Source organism: Nyctibius grandis, chromosome 33, assembly GCF_013368605.1.
Source record: "Nyctibius grandis isolate bNycGra1 chromosome 33, bNycGra1.pri, whole genome shotgun sequence".
NCBI classification, from domain to species: Eukaryota; Metazoa; Chordata; class Aves; order Nyctibiiformes; family Nyctibiidae; genus Nyctibius; species Nyctibius grandis.
Genome location: NC_090690.1, coordinates 4916291 through 4934326, shown reverse-complemented (window position 1 = coordinate 4934326; position 18036 = coordinate 4916291). Strand labels below are relative to the sequence as shown.

Below are 18036 nucleotides of genomic sequence, written 5' to 3'. Positions count from 1 at the left end.
GCCCAAGGCGGTGGGGCGGCTGAACCCCCCTCCCCGGCGGCCTGCAGAGCCGGGGGGTGCGGGCCCAGAGCCCCGGGGGTGCGGGCCCAGAGCCCCGGGCCCAGCCCCAGACCCAGGCGCAGCCTCAGGGCCAGGTTCAGGCCCAGGCTCAGGCTCAAGCCCCGGCTCAGGCATGGCCACAGCGCCCCCCGCAAGCCCCAGGCTCAGCCCCAGCCCCAGTGTCCTGGTTTGGCCTAAAACAGACCAATTTTCCTTTCAGAGGATTTTTACTTTCATCTAAGTCTCTTCTAAGTAACTGCACTTCTGAAACTAACTGCATGTTTTGCAGTGTCTGCTTCCAGGACTGATAACGCTCGAAGTCTATAGGTATCACTGAGGCACCGGTAGGGATGTTCTGCAGAAAGGCTCTTGCTGTACTTAGACTTAGAGAGACCAAGGTCACTGCTAAATTCCTCACTGCTTACGAGTGAAGAGCCGCAGGGGAATCACACCTGCAGGGACGAGCGGACAGGGCACGTGACCCAAAATTAACAAACAAGGATTCCATCCCATACACGTCATCCTCAGTATAAAGCGGGGGGATCACGAGGGTGATCCAAAGAGGACTCTGTCCCTTTTCCTGCTGCCCCCGATCCCGATCAGCGCATCCCTGAATCCCATTCCCATCCGTCTCTGGGCCCAGTCTGGGCCTTCCCGGAGCCTGCCCTGCAGTGCCAGTGGTGACGTGACCGTCATCAGGGGAGCTCGATCTTGGTTTTGTATGTATTTAATTATTTCCATTATTATTATTATGATGCTCTTTTTCATTATTATAGTTCATTTAAACTGTTTTAACTTTCCAACCCATAAGCCTCTCTCCCTTTTCTCTTTCCCTTCCCCTTCTGGGGGGAAGGAGGGTTAATAGAGAGCATCTGCCACCAGTTTAATAGCCGGCCCAGCTTTAAACCGTGACACCCAGCCCCAGGCTTAGCCCCAGACCTGGGCCCACAGGGAGGCCATAACACCCCCTCAGCCCCCCCGGCCCAAGCTCCACAGCGCTGGCGGGTGCCAAACACAGGGTTTATTTACAGACAGGCGTTACACAGCGCTTTCCAGCGACGATTGTCAGACACCGGTGGTTGCGCTCACCAGCCCGCAGGCAGCGGGACACCCCGCTCCTGCCCACCCGTGCTCCCCTCCAGACATGGTGGCAGAGCCAGGGGCAGGAAGCCTCCTCTCGGCCTCTTTTCGGTGGGTGTTCAGCAACTTCACCCTCACCAGGGCCCTCCGGGCCAGCCCCAGGCGGCAAAATGGGCGCTGATTCCAGTTGAAACCCCGCCATCACCCTCCTTTCCTGCGGTGTGTCAGCTTATCTATGGCTGAAGATGGAAATACGGCCTCTCTTCTTCCCAGTTGAGGTGCAAATATGGAGGGTGATGAACACCCAGCCCGTGGGCGGCAATCGGCACCCCTCGGGGCACCGGATCAATGATTTGCCTCACAGCCAGCAGCCAGGGATACGTCCCCACCACAGAAAACCCACACCCGGAGCCCAGCCTGGGCTGCCAAACAGAGGTGAGAAGAAAGCAGCGAGCCAGGGGCCTGCCTGCAAGCGGTGGGCAAAGGGCTGGCAGGGGAGAGGGGGAGTGTTATCCGGAGGGGTGGTTCTGGGGGTGCCTTCGGGGAGCCACGGCATTGATGTGATGCCATATCTGTTTTCTTCTAGCTAAGCAGCAAGGACCCACGTTGTGGTGGCGGCCGTTTGAGCCTTCCTCCCTGCTGAAGACACCGCTGTCTTTCGCTTCCCTGTGCTGCACAAGACGCTTGACGTGCCCTGGACTTCCACAGGGGATGGAAAATAAATCCCTGTCTCCTCTGCAAAGCCCCTGGGGACAGATCCTCGGAGAAAAAGGGGCCGCAGCCTCCCTACGGCAGCGCCGGCCGCTCCGGAGTTGGGGTATGTGGCAGTGTTGTAATTCCTGTAATCACCCCGGGAGCGACGGTGCTGACTCAGGGAGGCAAAGCAGCCACCCCTGTGGGGGGTTTTCCTGGCCTGGGTCATGCAGAGGGATGAGTTAGGTGACAAAAATGGCCTCAAAGAGCCTTAAAATCAACGGCAGTAAACACCACCCCATGGGAAATGGTTACAGGGCTGTGGTTTGCGTCCCAAAGACTCTGCTGAACAGACACTGAATATAGGCACGAGCACGGTGTTGGGGCAGATGGTGGATTTAGGAGCACAGGGGTCCCCCCTTTCCCCCTCCCCAGTCCTTGCAGGAACATGGTGGGGAGCTGCGGCTCTAACCACGGCGCTGGAGCTCGGGGCAGACATGGGGCAGAGTAAACGCTCTCCCCAAGAACCAGGCTCAGGTTGGCCCTGGGGCTGCAGCAACATCCCAGCCAGGGGTGTATTTCTGTAATTTTTAAAAGCTTTTTACATTTTTACTTTTCAAGTCAGAATTTGCCTGGCACGCCCCGGCTCGCAGCCCTGCAAAGAAAACCAACCTGTGTTTGCAAACATCCTCCTCTCTGCCCCACAGCTGCCTGCACCCCGCTCTGCCCCATGTCCTCGCTGCCCCTAAAATTACCACCCAGCCCATGGGCTTTCAGCTATTCCAGAGGGGAAAACAAAAGCCAAGAGGCTTTTTTTCAAAGCCAAAAGGCTTCAAAAACACGGTGAGAAAATCATATTGGGGTGAGGAAACCCAGTGCCATCCGCTGGGGGGTTCTGGGGCTCCCCACTACAGCCCAAGCCCCCAGCAGGCAGGACCCATGTGGGCAGGCTTGGGGTGAGCACCCCTGGAAGCTGGCAAACCCCTGCGGCTTGCAGGAGGATGGGGGCTGAGCCCGTTGGGTTTTTGTCCCCTAAATGCCAGCATTGGAGCGGCCATAGGGCAAATGGGCACGGCGGGTTTTCTTCTTCCCTGTGGGCACAGCTGGGAGGTTGTAACGAGGGTCGTGTCGGCATCCGGAGCGCTGGGAGGCAAGACTGGGTGCGAAGGAAACGCCACGGAGGTTTTTAACTTGTGTTTGGGAGTCCAGAGCTGGGGAAAAGAAGTGATCCGGCCTCAGCCACAGGGACAGGGGCTTGTTGAGTGAGCAGAGACCTGGCACAGCTGCGTGTGCCGGCGTCGCCACAAAGCGGTGGTGGGGATGGGGGTGGTGGCGTGGGCAGTGCCTCTGACCAAAGGGAACGGGCAGCATGTGTTCATCCCGAAGTAGCACTTAGTGAGTGAAGTTTTGCTCAGTTTTAAACAACATGGACGTTTCTCGGTGGCTCTTTTTCTTCTCCCTTCCTCAGGTGCGGTCCGTGCGGTGTGAAATCCTCGTATGGCGAATACGTGTGACGGTGGCACCAGGAGAAAGGGACTGAAAGTGGCTCTCCGGCCCGGGGGAGAGGAAGATTACAATCCAGGAAGGAAAGACTCCCAGCCTCTCCTTTGGGGAGAGCAATCCCCGAAGCTTGATTCAATTCCCCCGGCAAAGCGGCGAACAATTTTGCCCGGGGAGTGAAGCCAGCGCCATTCCAGCAGAGCTTGAAACAGAAGGTTAAAAAAAATAAATAAACCCAACAAAACACCCTTTTCTTCCTCAAAACAAGCGAATCGGGGCTGTGCCCCCCACGTTTCACGAAGGCTCTGCAAGCGGTGGGTGGGGAAAAGGAATAAAACCAACCCTCAAGCCCACGTGTGGGAAGGGGCTGGTGGCTTGGAGGGAGAAGGGAGAGCTCGTGGGAGGAGGGAGATGGCAGCGGGTATTTCCCCGAGCAGCAAAACAGGGGCCACAATCTTTCGTAAGCTCGGTGACCGCCTCCAAAAGCGGGTGACAGGGGGACGAAGTGCCTCGTGTGTGCCAGGAGCACCCGGAAAGAACAACTCTCCTCCGGGCTCTTCGGCTGCGCCTCGGCCAGACGCGTGACGCAGGAGCCCTCCCTTCGCCTCCGTCCGCAGACGTGCCCGGCCGCCGCTGCGGCAGGAGCTCTCAAGATTCGATCTTTTCCTTCTTTTTGCCTTTTTTCAGGAAAGACGGGGTCCGGAATTTCTTCTTCTTCTTAGAGGGGGATTTGGAAGGTGAACCTTCGGGGGAGACGGGGCTGCTGGTCACCGTCTCCTTCTCCTTGGGGGCATCGGGGTCGGTGGTGGTGGTGGTCGTCCGGTCCCCCCCTTTGCCCAAGCTTTCCTCAGTGCTTTGCTCCTCGTCCTTCCCGTTCACCACCGCCGGCGGCTCCTTCTCGGTGGTGGAATCGGCTGGTTCTTGGCCGCCGGCTGCCTTCTTGTCACCTTGGCAAGGGGAAAGGAGAGAGGTGAGGGTTGGGGTGGTGGTGGCCGGCGCTGCGGGGGTTTAAATCCCCCCCAAATCGCCGGTTTGACCTGGGCAGGAGCAGGATTTGTCCCCTGCAGAAGGAAAACCCTGGGACCCTGATCCCCTCCTGCCACAGGCGTCGCTTTCCTGAGCCTTCCCCCCCTCCCTCCCCGCTGGGCAAGCGACAGTGGGATGGAGAGCCGGGAAAAGGCAAGCGGAGAGAGCGGCTAGCTCCATCCCGGCCTCGCCGCTGGAAATAAAGCAGGCAGCAAAGAAAAAGAGGTGACCCAAGGCATTTCCTTCTGCGAAACCCTGAGCGAGGCACCGCTCCCCCGCCGGAGTGCGTCCAAAAGGGGCCACGGAGAGAGCAAGGTGACCCCCGAGCTAGCGGGGAGCGCGGTGACCCGCGTCCCTTCCTCCCACAGCGAGGCTCGAGGAACGGCCTCTCCGTTACTTACTACGGTGACAAGTATTCAGAGTCAGAGGTAACTCCTTGGGTGAAAGCCACGCGTGGAGGGAAGAGAAAGGAAGACGTTGTGGAGACAGACAGACAGACACACCATGAGACACGATGAGAAAAAGCCAGAAGCCGCGCGCTCCCGCTGCCCTCTCCCACGCCCCGAGACCCGCCGGGGTTTGTAGGTGATAAATTTGCACTCGGGGACAATATAATAACGGGAATATCGCTCCTGTCGGCGTGTTAGGAGGGGGACAGAGGTGTCCCCTGCCACCTCACAAAGCCACCAACAGACCCTCACGGCAAGTGGTTGCTTTGGTGCCTTTGCGGCGTGAATCCCCATTGGTGCTTGGCTCCACCACAGAGGGGACCCCCCCCACAGACAGGCAAAGGGACCCAGGGGTGACATTTGTCTGTGTTTCAGTGACATTTGGCTACAGCCACCCTCAGCCCCTCTCCTGGTGAGCCCGGGCGCTCGCCAGCCCACTCACCCTCCGAGGGCTCCGCAGGGGCCTGGCTCTCTGCCGGCGCCGCGGCCGGGCTCTGCGGCGGGGAGACGGGGGGCGACTTGGGCTGGCTCTCCTCTGCCGCCACGTCCTTCTCGCCTGCCAGCGGAGAGACGTACCGGCCCTGAGCTCCCTCAGGTGCCAGCCCCGAGGGGGGTTTGGGATCGGGGCTCCCCAGTAGCCTTCCTACCCTGCAGCTCCAGCTTTTTCCTCTCCACCTCCTGCTTGTATTCCTCCAGCTCCTGGTCGGTGAGTTGGCTGAAGGGGTTCGGGGGCTCCGGCTCGGGGGGTCCCTCCTCTCGAGATGCCTCTTTGGCCTCTGCATCCCCCAAATGACTCTCTGTGGACTGAAACACCCCCCCAAAATGGTGTCACGCCCCGAGCGGTGGGATATTGGGGAGCCAGGGGAGGGCTGGGCGCTCTGAGGAGGGGACGTGGGGCTGGGGACACGGAGTTGGGGACATGGGGTGACCTACGGGGCTGCGGCTGGTCTCGGCGATCACGCTGGCCAGCAGCTGCGACTGGGGCCCGGCCGACTTCACGTCCTGGCGGTTTTGCTCCCGGATCTGTGGGCAAGATGCAGAGTGAGGATGAGGAAAAAGCCACCCTGGGGTCTGCCAAGTCCCCTGCACCCACATCTGAAACCCTCCGGGGTTTTCGGGATGGGACCGTACCTTGTTCCTCATCTCCAGCACCTCCTGCGGGTCCGTGTAGAGGGGCACGAACTGGTTGGGGTTCTCGATTCGGATGGGGGTCCCGCTGCTGCCTTTTTCCACCTCGTCAGCTTTCAGCCACTGCGTGTCGCGGAGATGAAACCCCAATAAATACACGTCACGGAGAGAGGAGACCCCGATAAATGCATGTTGTGTAGAGGGGAGACCCCGATAAATGCATGTTGTGTAGAGGGGAGACCCCGATAAATGCATCTGGCATAGAGGGGAGACCCCGATAAATGCATCTGGCATAGAGGGGAGACCCCGATAAATGCATCTGGCGTAGAGGGGAGACCCCGATAAATGCATCTGGCGTAGAGGAGAGACCCCAATAAATGCATCTGGCATGAAGGGGAGACCCTGATAATTCTTGCATAGAGGGGAGACCCCGACTAAGGGAAATGGGATTTTAAAATAAATATCATTACGAGGTGGAGGCAATAGAGGAGGAAAGGAAAGCTCGGGTGAAATAAAGGCACTGCCTGAAGCATTTCTCACTCCTGGGGGATCCCTGGGTGTTCCCGCCCACCAAATTTCAGTGGGGTCTATAACACCCCAAGCATCCCCCATCTGCCTTTTTTTTTGGTACCAAAAAATCCCCCCTGCCCCAACTGATGCCATCCCTCGAGCCAAACCCCTCCCAAATTAAACCCTCCCCGGGATGCCACTGCAGCCCCGCACCGTCGTCTTCGTCTTCTGGCTGCCGGCACTGCCCTGCTGCTCCTCGGCCACGTTGACCCTCATGTAGGTGTTGGGGGTGTTGAGCCATCGCGTCTTCTCCTTCTGTTGCTTCTGGGCATGCTGGCGCAGCGCGGGGACGGGGACGGCTTCTTCCTCGAAGACGAAGGCCGTCACCGTGGCCGGGATGAGCACGTCGCTTTTGGGTTTGCTTTTCTCTTGCACGAAGGGGTAGCGGTAGGTGTAGCCCGTGCGATAACCCTGGAAAAGCAGAGTGTGCTCAGTGGTAAAATAAGGATAAAAAGAGAGATTTTTGGGGTGTTTTGGGGGAATTCGTTGCGTTTGGGTACCGGTCGGTGCTCACCAGGTTGTCCAGCATCCTCATGAGGGCTTCGAATTCGTGCTCGCCCAAGCGGCTCTTCTGCATGGGCCCGAAGGTGCTGCCGGCCCAGCGCACGGAGCCCACCTCGTGGGGCCGGTGCTTGGCGCGCTCCAGCACGATGAGGTTCTCCGCGCCGCCCGCGCTCGCCAGAGCCGACACCTACGGCCCAGCCCGGGGAGACACAGCTCGTGGAGCCAGGTGGGGAGCAGCGGGGTGGCCCCGGCCCCCATCCCAGCCCCTGTGGCTATGGAGCTGCTCTGGTCTGTGCCAACCTGGGCGCTGCGCTGGTGGCAGAGACCTGGCACAGCTCAGTGCATGGTCCCAGGGCACTGTGGTGGCAGCAGAGACCTGGCACAGCTCAGTGCGTCGTCCCAGGGCACTGGGCTAGTGGCAGAGAGCTGGCACAGCTCAGTGCGTCGTCCCAGGGCACTGGGCTAGTGGCAGAGAGCTGGCACAGCTCAGTGCATGCTCCTGGGGCACTGTGGTGGCAGCAGAGACCTGGCACAGCTCAGTGCATGGTCCCAGGGCACCATGGTGGCAGCAGAGACCTGGCACAGCTCAGTGCATGGCCCCAGCGCACCGTGCTGCCTGCAGAGACCTGGCACAGCTCAGTGCATGGTCCCAGGGCACTGTGGTGGCAGCAGAGACCTGGCACAGCTCAGTGCATGGTCCCAGGGCACCATGGTGGCAGCAGAGACCTGGCACAGCTCAGTGCATGGTCCCAGGGCACGATGCTGCCAGCAGAGACCTGGCACAGCTCAGTGCATGGTCCCAGGGCACTTGGCTGGCAGCAGAGACCCGGCACAGCTCAGTGCATGGGCCCAGGGCACTTGGCTGGCAGCAGAGACCCGGCACAGCTCAGTGCATTGTCCCAGGGCAACATGCTGATGGCAGAGACCTCACACAGCTCAGCACAGGCTCCTGGGGCCCGGTGCTGGCAGCAGAGACCATACACAGCTCGATGCTTATTCCCACAGGTCCTGCCCTGGCAGCTGAGGCCGTACACAGCTCGGTGCATGCCCCGGCGCGGTCTGGGCGCTCACCTGGATCTCGCAGGCCGCCTGCAGATGGAAGACGCTGTAGAAGGCCTCCTCGGCCGTGTCGCCCAGTGCCAGCACCCCGTGGTTGCGCAGCACCAGGATCTGCCGCACCGAGCACGACAAGGGGGGGACGGGCCATCAGCGGGACGAGGCAGAGGGGACGGGGCCATCACGGTGACCCTCACCCCCCCGTTGTCCCCTCACCTTGCAGGTGGGACCGAGAGATTTTTGCAGCTCGACTCGATCGGCTTCGTCCGCAACTTCTCCGCGGAAATCAAAGTAGGCGACGTCCCCCAGGAGCAGGGCGGCGCGGGAGATGGGCAGCAGGCCGCAGCGCATGGCCGACACCTGCGGCCGGGCAAGATGAGGTGACAAAAAAACCCCATAATGTCCCCAAAATTATCCAACCCCCCCGATATTTTACCGCGGCAGTGGCCGGCGTGTGCAGGTGGACGATGCAGCGGGCGTCGGGGCGGGCGGCGTAGATGGCGGCGTGGAGGCTGAAGCTGCGGGCGTCGGGGGCGAAGCCGGTGCTGCCTTGTTCCACCACGGCCCCCAGCACGTTCACCTTGATCTGGGGGGTTTGGGGGGGCTCAGAGGGGGCTGGGTGTCCCCCCCAGGGGGGTGGGGTGGTGGGGGACACACGGGCAGGCTCACCAGGCTGGCTGCTGTCACCTCGCTGCATGATAGACCTTGGGGGGCCACCAAGAAATGTTCCTGCTCTTTGCTGACCCGCAGCTGTGCCGGGGAAAAAAAACCATATAGGTATTAAAAAAATGTTTAAACCCCCAAAAAACTCATCATCCCCCCAAAAAAACCCCCAAAAAATCTCCCCAAACCCACCCAAAAACCCCTCCAAAACCTCCCCAAACCCCCCAAAAACCCCAACCCCCCCAAAAACAACCCTGCTCAAAAATCTCAAAACCTACCAAAACCTCCCCAAAACCCCACAGCCCCCAAAAACCCAACTCTGCCCCAAAGAACCCCCCAACCCTCCCCAAACCCCCCCAAAACCCCCAAAACCCCCAAAACCCCCAAAACCCCCAAAACCCCCAAACCCAACCCCAAACACCAACCCCCCCAAACCCCAAAACCTCCTAAAAAAAAATCCCCCAAACCCAAGGAACCTCCCCAAACCCCAAAAAACTCTCCCAAATCACCTCAGACTCCCACCCTTCAAAAAACCAAACTCCCCCCCAAACCCCCAAAGACTCCAAAACCCCAATCCCCCTAAAAATACCTCACAGCCCCCAAAACAATCAACCCCCCCAAAAACCCCCAAAAAACCTCCCAAACCCCCTCAAAAAACCCCAACCCACCTAAACCCCCCTCAAAACCTCAATGCCGCAATCTCCCCTCAAAACCCCCCAAAAAAACCCAAAACCTCCCTTAAATCCCCCCAACCACCCCCAAAAAACCTAAAAAAACCCGACCCCCCCAAAAAACCTGCCCAAACCCCCCAAAAAACCCCAACCCCCCCAAACCCCCCCAAAAACCCCCAACCCCCCATAAATCACCCCAACCCTCCCAAAAGAGCAGTCCCACACCCCCAAAAAAACCCAACCCCCCCCAATCCTCCCCAAAAACCCTAAAAAAACCCAAACCAACCTCAACCCCCAAAAAAGACCCCTCCAAATCCCACAGTCCCCCCCAAAACCCCCAACACCCTCTAAACCCCCCTAAACCGCTCAAGAAACCCCAACCCCTCATAAATCCCCACCAACCCCCCTAAAAAAAACCAACCCCCCCTAAAACCCCCCCAAAAGAGCACCCCACCCCCCCAAAAAAAAACCAAACCCCCCAATCTCCCAAAACCCCCATAAATCCCCCCAAACCCCCTAAAAAAAACCCCTCAAACCAACCCCAAATCCCCCCAAAAGAACACCCCACATCCCCAAAAAAACCCCAACCCCCCAAAAAAACCCTGAAACCCCCCAAAACCCCCACAAAAAAACACCCCTACACCCCAAAATAAAACCCCAAATGCCCCAATCCCCCCAAAACCCCTAATCCCCCCCCAAAAAACTAAAACCCCCCAAACCCCCATAAATCCCCACCAAAACCCCCTAAAAACCCCCCAACCCCCCCCCAAACTAATGCCAAAACCCCTAAAAAAACCCAACCCCCCCCAAAATCCTCATAAATCCCCCCCAAATCCCCTGAAAGTCCCCAAAATGCCCTAAACCCCCCCCCCCAAAACCAACCCCCACCCCCCCCAAACGCCCCCCCCCGGGTTTTGGGGTGCTCACGGTGACGGCGGCGTGTCCCAGCTGGGCCCAGCCGTAGAGGTCCAGCAGGCGGTGGATGCTGCTCACCTTGCACCGCATCAACCGCTCGCCCTTGGCCAGCACCGGCGCCTCGGGGCCGTGCAGGTCGTTGATGGGGGTGACGGCCACCAGCCCTGGGGACGTGCCACCACCCCAAAATGAGCAGGAGATATGGGGCGGGGCAGGATTGACCCACCCAACCCCAGGGGTTGTGCAGGGTTGGGGGAGAGGAGGGTTATGGAGCTGGGTTTGGTGGCCCCAAACGTTTGGTGGCTTCCAAGGTTTGGTGGCCTCCAAGGATTCAGTGGCCTTCAAGGTTTGGTGGCCCTCAAGGTGTGGGGAGGCCCAAAGTTTGGTGGCCTCCAAGGTTTCAGGGGCTCCAAAGGTTTTGGGGGCCTCCAAAGGTTTGGTGGGCCTCCAAAGGTGTGGGGGCCCTCAAGGTGTGGGGGCCCTCAAGGTGTGGGGAGGCCCAAAGGTTTGGAGGAACTCCAAGGTTTGGGGAGGGCCCAAAGTTTGGTAGCCCCAAAGGTTTTGGGGACCTCCAAGGTTTTGGTGGCCCCAAAGATTTGGTGTCCCCAAAGGTTGTGGGGGCCCCAAAGGTTTGGGAAAGACCCAAAGTTTGGTAGCCCCAAAGGTTTGGTGGCCCCAAAGGTTTTGGGGACTTCCAAGGTTTGGTGGCCCCAAAGGTTTTGGGGACCTCCAAGGTTTTGGGGACCTCCAAGGTTTTTTGTGGCCCCAAAGGTTTCGGGGGTGGCTGGTTGGGCTCTGCAGTGTGACCCCCCTCTGTCCCTGTGGTCCCAATCCCCTCCCTCACCCTTTCCCACTAGAAATGAGAAACCGAAGCCCTGCCAGATGCGTTCTCACCTACAGCCCCATAAATCCAGAAAAACCCTCAAGAATGTCACCAACTGCTCTGTTTTCCCCCCAAAAGCCCTTGGCGGGTGTGGCCGTACCCATGGGGGAGGTGGGGAGGACGGCAGGGGACGTGGTGGCCATGAAGTCGGCGATCTGCCGCAGGGCCCAGACGTGGGACGAGTTGTTCCCCTTCTTCATCTGCTCCTGGATGAGGCTCTCCAGCTCCTCCCTGAAAGACTGTGGCACCCCGGCCCCGCCGGTGTCACCTCCCCCGGGGAAGGGACGTGGTGACCAAACAGGGACTGTCTGGTGGCACTGGAGTGGGGGGCACCACTGGATTGGTGGTGGTAGCATCACCAGCTTGGTGGAAGTGTCACCACCAGCTTGGTGGTAGCAACACCACTGGCTTGGTGGTATGGTGATGGTGGCACCACTGGCTTGGTGGCAGTGACAGGGCCAGCTTAGTGGCACAGTAGTGGTGGTGGCACCACTAGCCAGGTGGGGACATGCCCTGAGCCAACATGTGGTGGCATTTGCTTTGGGACAGGAGAGATGGGGTTGGGGACAGGAGGGATGGGGTTGGGGACAGGAGGGATGGGGCTGGGATCCCTGCTTTGTGTCAACGACACCACTGGCTTGGTGGCACAGTGATGGTGGCCCCACCAGCTTGGTGTCAGCCTTGGGGACAGGAGATATGGGGTTTGGGGACAGGAGAGATGGGGTTGTGTTAGGGTCCCCACTTGGTGTCAACGACACCACTGGCTTGGTGGCATGGTGATTGATGGCCCCACCAGCTTGATGGGATGGTGATGGTGGCCCCACCGACTTGGTGTCAACCTTGGGGACAGGAGAGATGGGTTGGGGACAGGAAGGATGGGGTTTGGGCCAGGAGGGATGGGGTTTGGGGACATGAGGGATGGGGTTTGGGGACATGAGGGACAGGGTGGGGGTCCCCACGAGGCGCCACCACTCACCGGGCTCTGGAGGATCATGGTGACCCTCTTCCTCTGCTCCATCATGCTGAAGTCCTGCCGCAGGTCGGCCGCCACCTTCCGCGCCCGCAGGTACTCGGCGTCGTCCTCGCCCCAGCGCTCCGAGGGTGGGGGGCCGGGCGCGGGGGGCGAGGGCAGGGGCTCGGGGCTGGCGGCCGCGCTCATCCTGCCGGTGGGGTGGGATGGACGGAGGGACGGACAGATGGTGTCGGTCCCCGTCACCCTCATCCCCCCCCATCCACAAACACCCATCGCCAAGAAGCCACCAAAAGTCCCCCCCCAGCTGCACCCCGTAGATAAGGCCCCCGCCCTGCCCGAAGGCGTGACCCATCGGTGGGTTGAGTTGGCAGGGACTCAGCGAAGTGGGGGGGGGGTGTCCCCCCCCCATGGCCTCTGCTGCCCAGGCTCTGTCACCCCGATGAGGGTGACAAGCAGGAGGTGGATCCCCCAACCCCAACCGCACCCCCAAATCCTGCCCCCCCCAATCCTGCCCCCCCCCCAAGAAAGCAGCAGCTGAGAACGGGCAGCTCAGCGCACCCATGGGTGCGGCACCAGTCACTCTCGCCCCCAGAATCGGGGCCATCAGGGGGTCAACGCCAAGGAGCCCCCCCCTCTAAAAAAATATGGGGGGGTGCACACAAAGTGCCCCCCCAAATCCTGCCCCCCCCCCCCCCCCCCCCCCCCCAGAAAGCAGCAGCTGAGAACAGGCAGCTCAGCGCACCCATGGGTGCAGCACCCCCGAATCGGGGCCATCAGGGGGCCATCATCCCCCCCCAGTGCTTTCACCCATGCAAAAGCAACCCCCCCCCATGGCCCCCCCCAATTTTGCTCCTCCGCGACCCCTCTGGCTCAGGGGGATGTTGGGGACACCCCCACCCCCCCCATGACCCCCCCCCAAGCTGCACCCACCTCCCCCCACCCATCACCCCCCCCCCCCCCGCCTCCGCCCTCGCCGCACCCACCGCGCTGCGGCAGCCGCAGGGATGGCGGAGGAGGGTTAAAGGGGATTTATTTTGGGGTGGGGGGGTCGCAGCGTTGCACCCCCACAGTGATGGGGCTCGATTTAGGGTGGGGGCACCCCCCACCCCCACGAAGGATAAAGGCCTTTGGGGTGGGGGGGGATGCGATGCACCCCGCAAACCTGCGTGCAGCCAGCTTGGGGGGGGGGATAAAGGATAAAAGGAGGGGGGGCATGTAGATGGTCCCCCCCCATGGCCCCCCCAAAACCCTCCCCGCTGCCATCACCCACCTCTTCCTCCTCCTCCTCCTCCTCAGAGCATCCTCACAAAGGGCCCCCCCGCCCCTTTCCACACCACGCGTGGCCCCGCCCCGCCCCACCCATGGGGGGGGCACCCACCCACGAGGAGGACCCCCCCCCCCCCCAACCTCAATGGGTGCAAATAGGGGATGGGAAACCCATAAACACCCCCGAAAAAATCCCATTTTATTATAATATCATTAATTGGGAGACATCATAATGAATCCATTACCTGGCAGGGGGAGGAGCCACACTACTAATTACTAATTACATTTGCATACATTAATTACTGCTCTGCTCCCCCCCCCGTGTTTTAGGGGTGATGCCCCCCCCCAATTTAAGGGCAGGTTGAGGCACTGGGTTTAATGGGGGATGGAGCCCCAAAAATGGGTGCTGGAGCCTTGACCTTGGCCGTCACACGCAGGGCGCCCACCCCCCCCCCCCCCCGCGATTTTTCAGGGATTGGCAGGAAAAACCTTCAAAAAAAAAAAAAGAAAAAGAAAAAAAAAAATTGATTTTTAAAATTATTTTGTGGGGGTAAAAAGGGATTTGAAGCACCCCCCTGGGTTAGGATCCCCAAAACCCTGAGCTCCCTGCAAGGCTCGTGGGTGCCCCCCCCACCCTAGGATGTCCATCCCCCCCTCAAGGTGTCCCCCCCACCCCCAACAGGGTGTGAGTGTGTCCTCAGTGTGCTCCCCCCACCCAAGGGTGTCATCCCCCCCCCCATGGTGTCATCACCCCCCATGATGTCATGTCCCCCCCTCCCAGCATGCTCCCCCCCGCCCCAGGGTTACCCCACCCAAGGTGTCACCCCCACCCTAGGGTGTCATCATGCCTCAAGATGTCCCCCCCAGGTGCTCCCCCTCCACACCCAGGGTGCCCACCCTCCCCAAGGTGCCCCCACCAGGCCTGACCCCCAACTCACCACCCCGCCGCTCTCCTGCTCCAGCCCCTCACAGTGGGCCACAATTTGGGGACCCCACGGATACGGGGGGGCCCCTCCAGGCCAGGTCCCGGGGCACCCCCCCAGGGACCCCCCCTCGCTGTCACCCCCCTCCCTCTCGGCGGCCTGCTGCTGCGGGAGAAGGGAGAGATTAAACAACATAAACCCCCTAAAATTAAGATTATTCCCCCTGCTGCCATCTTCCTCCTCCGGGCCCCAAGGGGACCCTGGGGGGTGGCGGGTTTGGGGTGCCCCCCCCGTACCTCGCAGCCCCCCGCCTCGCGCAGCACCAGGCGCAGCAGGCGGATGTACTCGGCGGCCGCCCGCAGCGTGTCGGCCTTGCTGGGCCTGCGGTGCCGGGGCACGAGGGGCACCAGGGCCTTGAGGCGCGAGAAGCCGCTGTTGAGGTTCTTGATCTGGGGGGGGGAGAAAGAAATTGGGGTGAAACCCCCTGGTGGGGCGACCCCAAAATTCAGCTGGGGCCTCAGGATTAAACTGGGCTCCCCCAGGTTAAACCGGGCCCCCTCAGATTAAACTGGGCTCCCTCAGATTAAACCAGGCCCCCTCAGATTAAATTAGATCCCTCAGGATTAAACTGGATCCCCCAGGATTAAACTGAGATCCCCACAATTAAACCAGGATCCCCAGGACTAAACTGGGCCCCCCTAGAATTAAACTGGGCTCTCCAGGATTAAATTAGGTCCTCCTGGATTAAACTGCATCCCCCAGGATTAAACTGGGCCCCCCACAATTAAATTAGGTCCCCCACAATTAAACCAGGATCCCCAAGATTAAACTAGGTCCCCCTAGAATTAAACTGGGCTCCCCTAGAATTAAATTAGGTCCTCTACAATTAAACCGGGATCCCCAGGATTAAATTAGGTCCCCCAGGATTAAACTGGGCCCTCCAGGATTAAACCGGGCCCCCTCAGACTAAACTGGGCTCCCCAGGATTAAACTATATCCCCCTAGAATTAAACTGGGCTCCCCCAGGATTAAACCAGGCCTCCCAGAATTAAACCAGGCCCCCACAAATGAAGAGGCAACCCCCCCCCCCAATAACCTGCTGCCGAGTGACTCCAGGGTGACACTGTCAGGTGACCAGAGCAGCCCTGGGGTGGCCCTGGGTGCCACCACCATGGGCCATCTCCTGGATCTGCCCCCAGCCCCACGGGGTGGGGGTTTTGGGGGGTTACAGAGGGGGTTTTGGGGGGGGCGGGGGGGGTTCACCTCACCCTCTCGCGCTCCTTGGCGTTGGCCACCTGCCGACGCTCCAGCATGGTGGCCACGTCCCCCGCGGGCTCGTAGCCCCCGTCCGGGTGCCTGCGCAGGTGGGCGATGGCCGCGGCGCGGGGCAGGGGGCCGTAGCGCTGGCTCAGCACTACCTCCAGCACCTCGGGGGCCGGGGTGGGCAGCAGGACCCCCGCTGCGTGCACCCAGCTGCCGCCGGCCTCCTCCATGTGGGGCAGAGAGGGACGAATCCTGCACCCCAGCCTCACCCAGAAAAGAGGGAAAACACTTAAACCCGGCCCTTAAATACCCCTGAGCCTAACGAGGGGCAGGTGGGACCCAGCTAACGAGCAGGGCAGGTGCAGGGCTGGGGCCCTGCCTCAGTTTCCCCACTTGCCACAAAGCCTTGACCCGAAAAGGGACCCGAAAACATCCCAGCAGCACAGGAGGGGACGCCTGTAGGATTAAACTGGGCTCCCCAAGATTAAACTGGGCTTCCCAGGATTAAACCAGGCTCCCCTGTATTAAACTGGGCTCCCCAGGATTAAACTGGGCCCTCCTAGAATTAAACTAGATCCCCCAGGATTAAACTGGGCTCCCCAAGTTTAAACTGGGCTCCACTAGAATTAAACTAGGTCCTCCAGGATTAAACTGGGCTCCCCAGGATTAAACCAGGGCTCCCTGGGATTAAACTAGGTCCTTCAGCATTAAACTAGGTCCCCAAGATTAAAGTGGGCTCCCCAGGATTAAACTAGGTATCCCAGGATTAAACTGGGCTCCCCTAGAATTAAACTGGGCTCCCCAGGGTTAAACTAGGTCCCCCAGGGGACCCTTGTAGGGGACGAGGCCTGACGCCCCGGTGATGGGCAGCCGGCATTACCCCGCAGACGGAAAAAATAGGGGTTGGTTTGGGAGGTTTCGTGTGTCCCTAAAAATGTGTGAAGGTTTTTTTTTGAGTGGAGAAGATAAAAAAATATGAGGGTTTAATAACCACGAGCGCCGTCTCGGTAGATGGCAGTGTTAGAGTGTCAGTCCCTGCCGTGCTGCAAACCTCAGCGCGGCCAGAAAAAAAGAGGAAAATTCCCCTTTTTGCCCCCAAAACCTGAGGCCAGCGGCCGCCTCGTGACCCTGGGGGTAAAACCTCAGCCCAGCCCCATCCCTGGGATTATTTTCCCCCTCCCAAAACACCGTCCGTCCTCCCCTCCGGTGTTTTTGGGGAGAAAAGCCCCCCAAGGTGGGTCACACCACTTTTCCCCATGGTGTTTGGGGGCTGCTGGTGGGGAACTGGGGTGGGGGGGGAATGGATGTGTTCCCCCATACAGGGCTGCAGCTGCTGTGCCTCAGTTTCCCCAAACCTGAAAGCACCTGTGGGGGGCTGAAAACCATCCCTGGGGTCCTGCTGTTTTCCTCCTTGCCCCAAGATGGGGTTTAGAGGAGCAAATTGCAAAGAAATCCCTAAATAAACCCCAAAACGAGCCTCGGAGACGCAAACGAGCTTTTATTAGAACCTCAAAAAACCCCAATTTTCCCCTATTTAATTCTCCATAATGAGCTTCCTGCAGCTGGATCCGGATAATCCCGTTATTATCGCCCTGATCGATGGGGATCCTATAAATTAATCCAAGGGCAGGTGGGTTTAAAGCCACCCCCCAAAAAAAAGGGTCTGTGCATCCGAGGGGGAATGGGGGCTGCTGAAATCCCCCGTGAGCCGGGGTTTGCTCCGGTCCCCCCGGTTTATACCTGGGAAAATTGTCCCAGTTTGGGGGGTTTGTGGATTAAAAATCGAGCGGAAAAATGGGAATTTGGGGGAGGCACAGTGGGGGTGGGAGACGGAGGGTTCAGGGGTCACAGTTATTAGGGACCATGTTTTTTGGGGAGTCCTGGTTATTAGGAGTGAGAGTTATTAGGGACTATGGTTATTAGGGGTCACAGTTATTAGGGGTCTTGGTTATTAGGGATCAGAGTTATTAGGGTCTATGGTTATTAGGGGTCACAGTTATTAGGGGTCAGAGTTATTAGGGGTCACATTTTTTAGGGGTCACATTTTTTAGGGGTCACAGTTATTAGGGACCATGCTTTTTAGGGGTCAGGTTATTAGGGGTCATGGTTATTGGGGGTCCCAGTTATTAGGGACCATGTTTTTTAGGGGTCTCAGTTATTAAGGGTCCTGGTTATTAAGGGTCAGAATTATTAGGGACCACATTTTTTAGGGGTCACAGTTATTAGGAGCCCTGGTTATTAGGGGTCCTCATTATTAGGGACCATGTTTTTTAGGGCTTACATCTTTTAGGAGTCATGATTTTTAGGGGTCACAGTTATTAAGAACCATGTTTATTAGGGGTCACAGTTATTAGGGGTCCTCCTTTTTAGGGACTGTGTTTTTTAGGGGTCACAGTTATTAGGGTAAGAGTTATTAGGGACCATGGTTATTAGG

General features: G+C 59.3%; 2 protein-coding genes across 4 annotated transcripts; both read right to left on the bottom strand.

Annotated features, from left to right (window-relative positions):
• Positions 1-1088: 1088 nt before the first annotated feature.
• Positions 1089-12397, bottom strand: ADD2 (adducin 2). Of its 3 annotated transcripts, XM_068421383.1 has the most exons (14): positions 12154-12397; positions 11278-11416; positions 10307-10458; positions 8715-8795; positions 8482-8631; positions 8262-8405; positions 8061-8159; positions 7000-7176; positions 6639-6896; positions 5919-6038; positions 5721-5810; positions 5435-5591; positions 5230-5343; positions 1089-4259 (listed from the first exon to the last, which is right to left on the bottom strand). In XM_068421383.1, exons 1-14 carry the CDS (start codon positions 12334-12336, stop codon positions 3961-3963), a joined length of 2163 nt encoding a protein of 720 aa, XP_068277484.1. In that variant the 5' UTR covers positions 12337-12397; the 3' UTR covers positions 1089-3960. The 3 variants fall into 3 exon arrangements, with proteins under 3 accessions (XP_068277484.1, XP_068277482.1, XP_068277483.1); XM_068421381.1 differs by having other exon boundaries at positions 11278-12223; XM_068421382.1 differs by having other exon boundaries at positions 8482-8625; positions 11278-12223.
• Positions 12398-13884: 1487 nt separating this feature from the next.
• FIGLA (folliculogenesis specific bHLH transcription factor) lies at positions 13885-15832 on the bottom strand. Its single transcript, XM_068421306.1, has 5 exons — positions 15608-15832; positions 14636-14788; positions 14530-14541; positions 14355-14498; positions 13885-13905 (listed from the first exon to the last, which is right to left on the bottom strand). The coding sequence occupies exons 1-5, from the start codon at positions 15830-15832 to the stop codon at positions 13885-13887; spliced, it is 555 nt and encodes a 184-aa protein (XP_068277407.1).
• Between the last annotated feature and the right edge of the window lie 2204 nt (positions 15833-18036).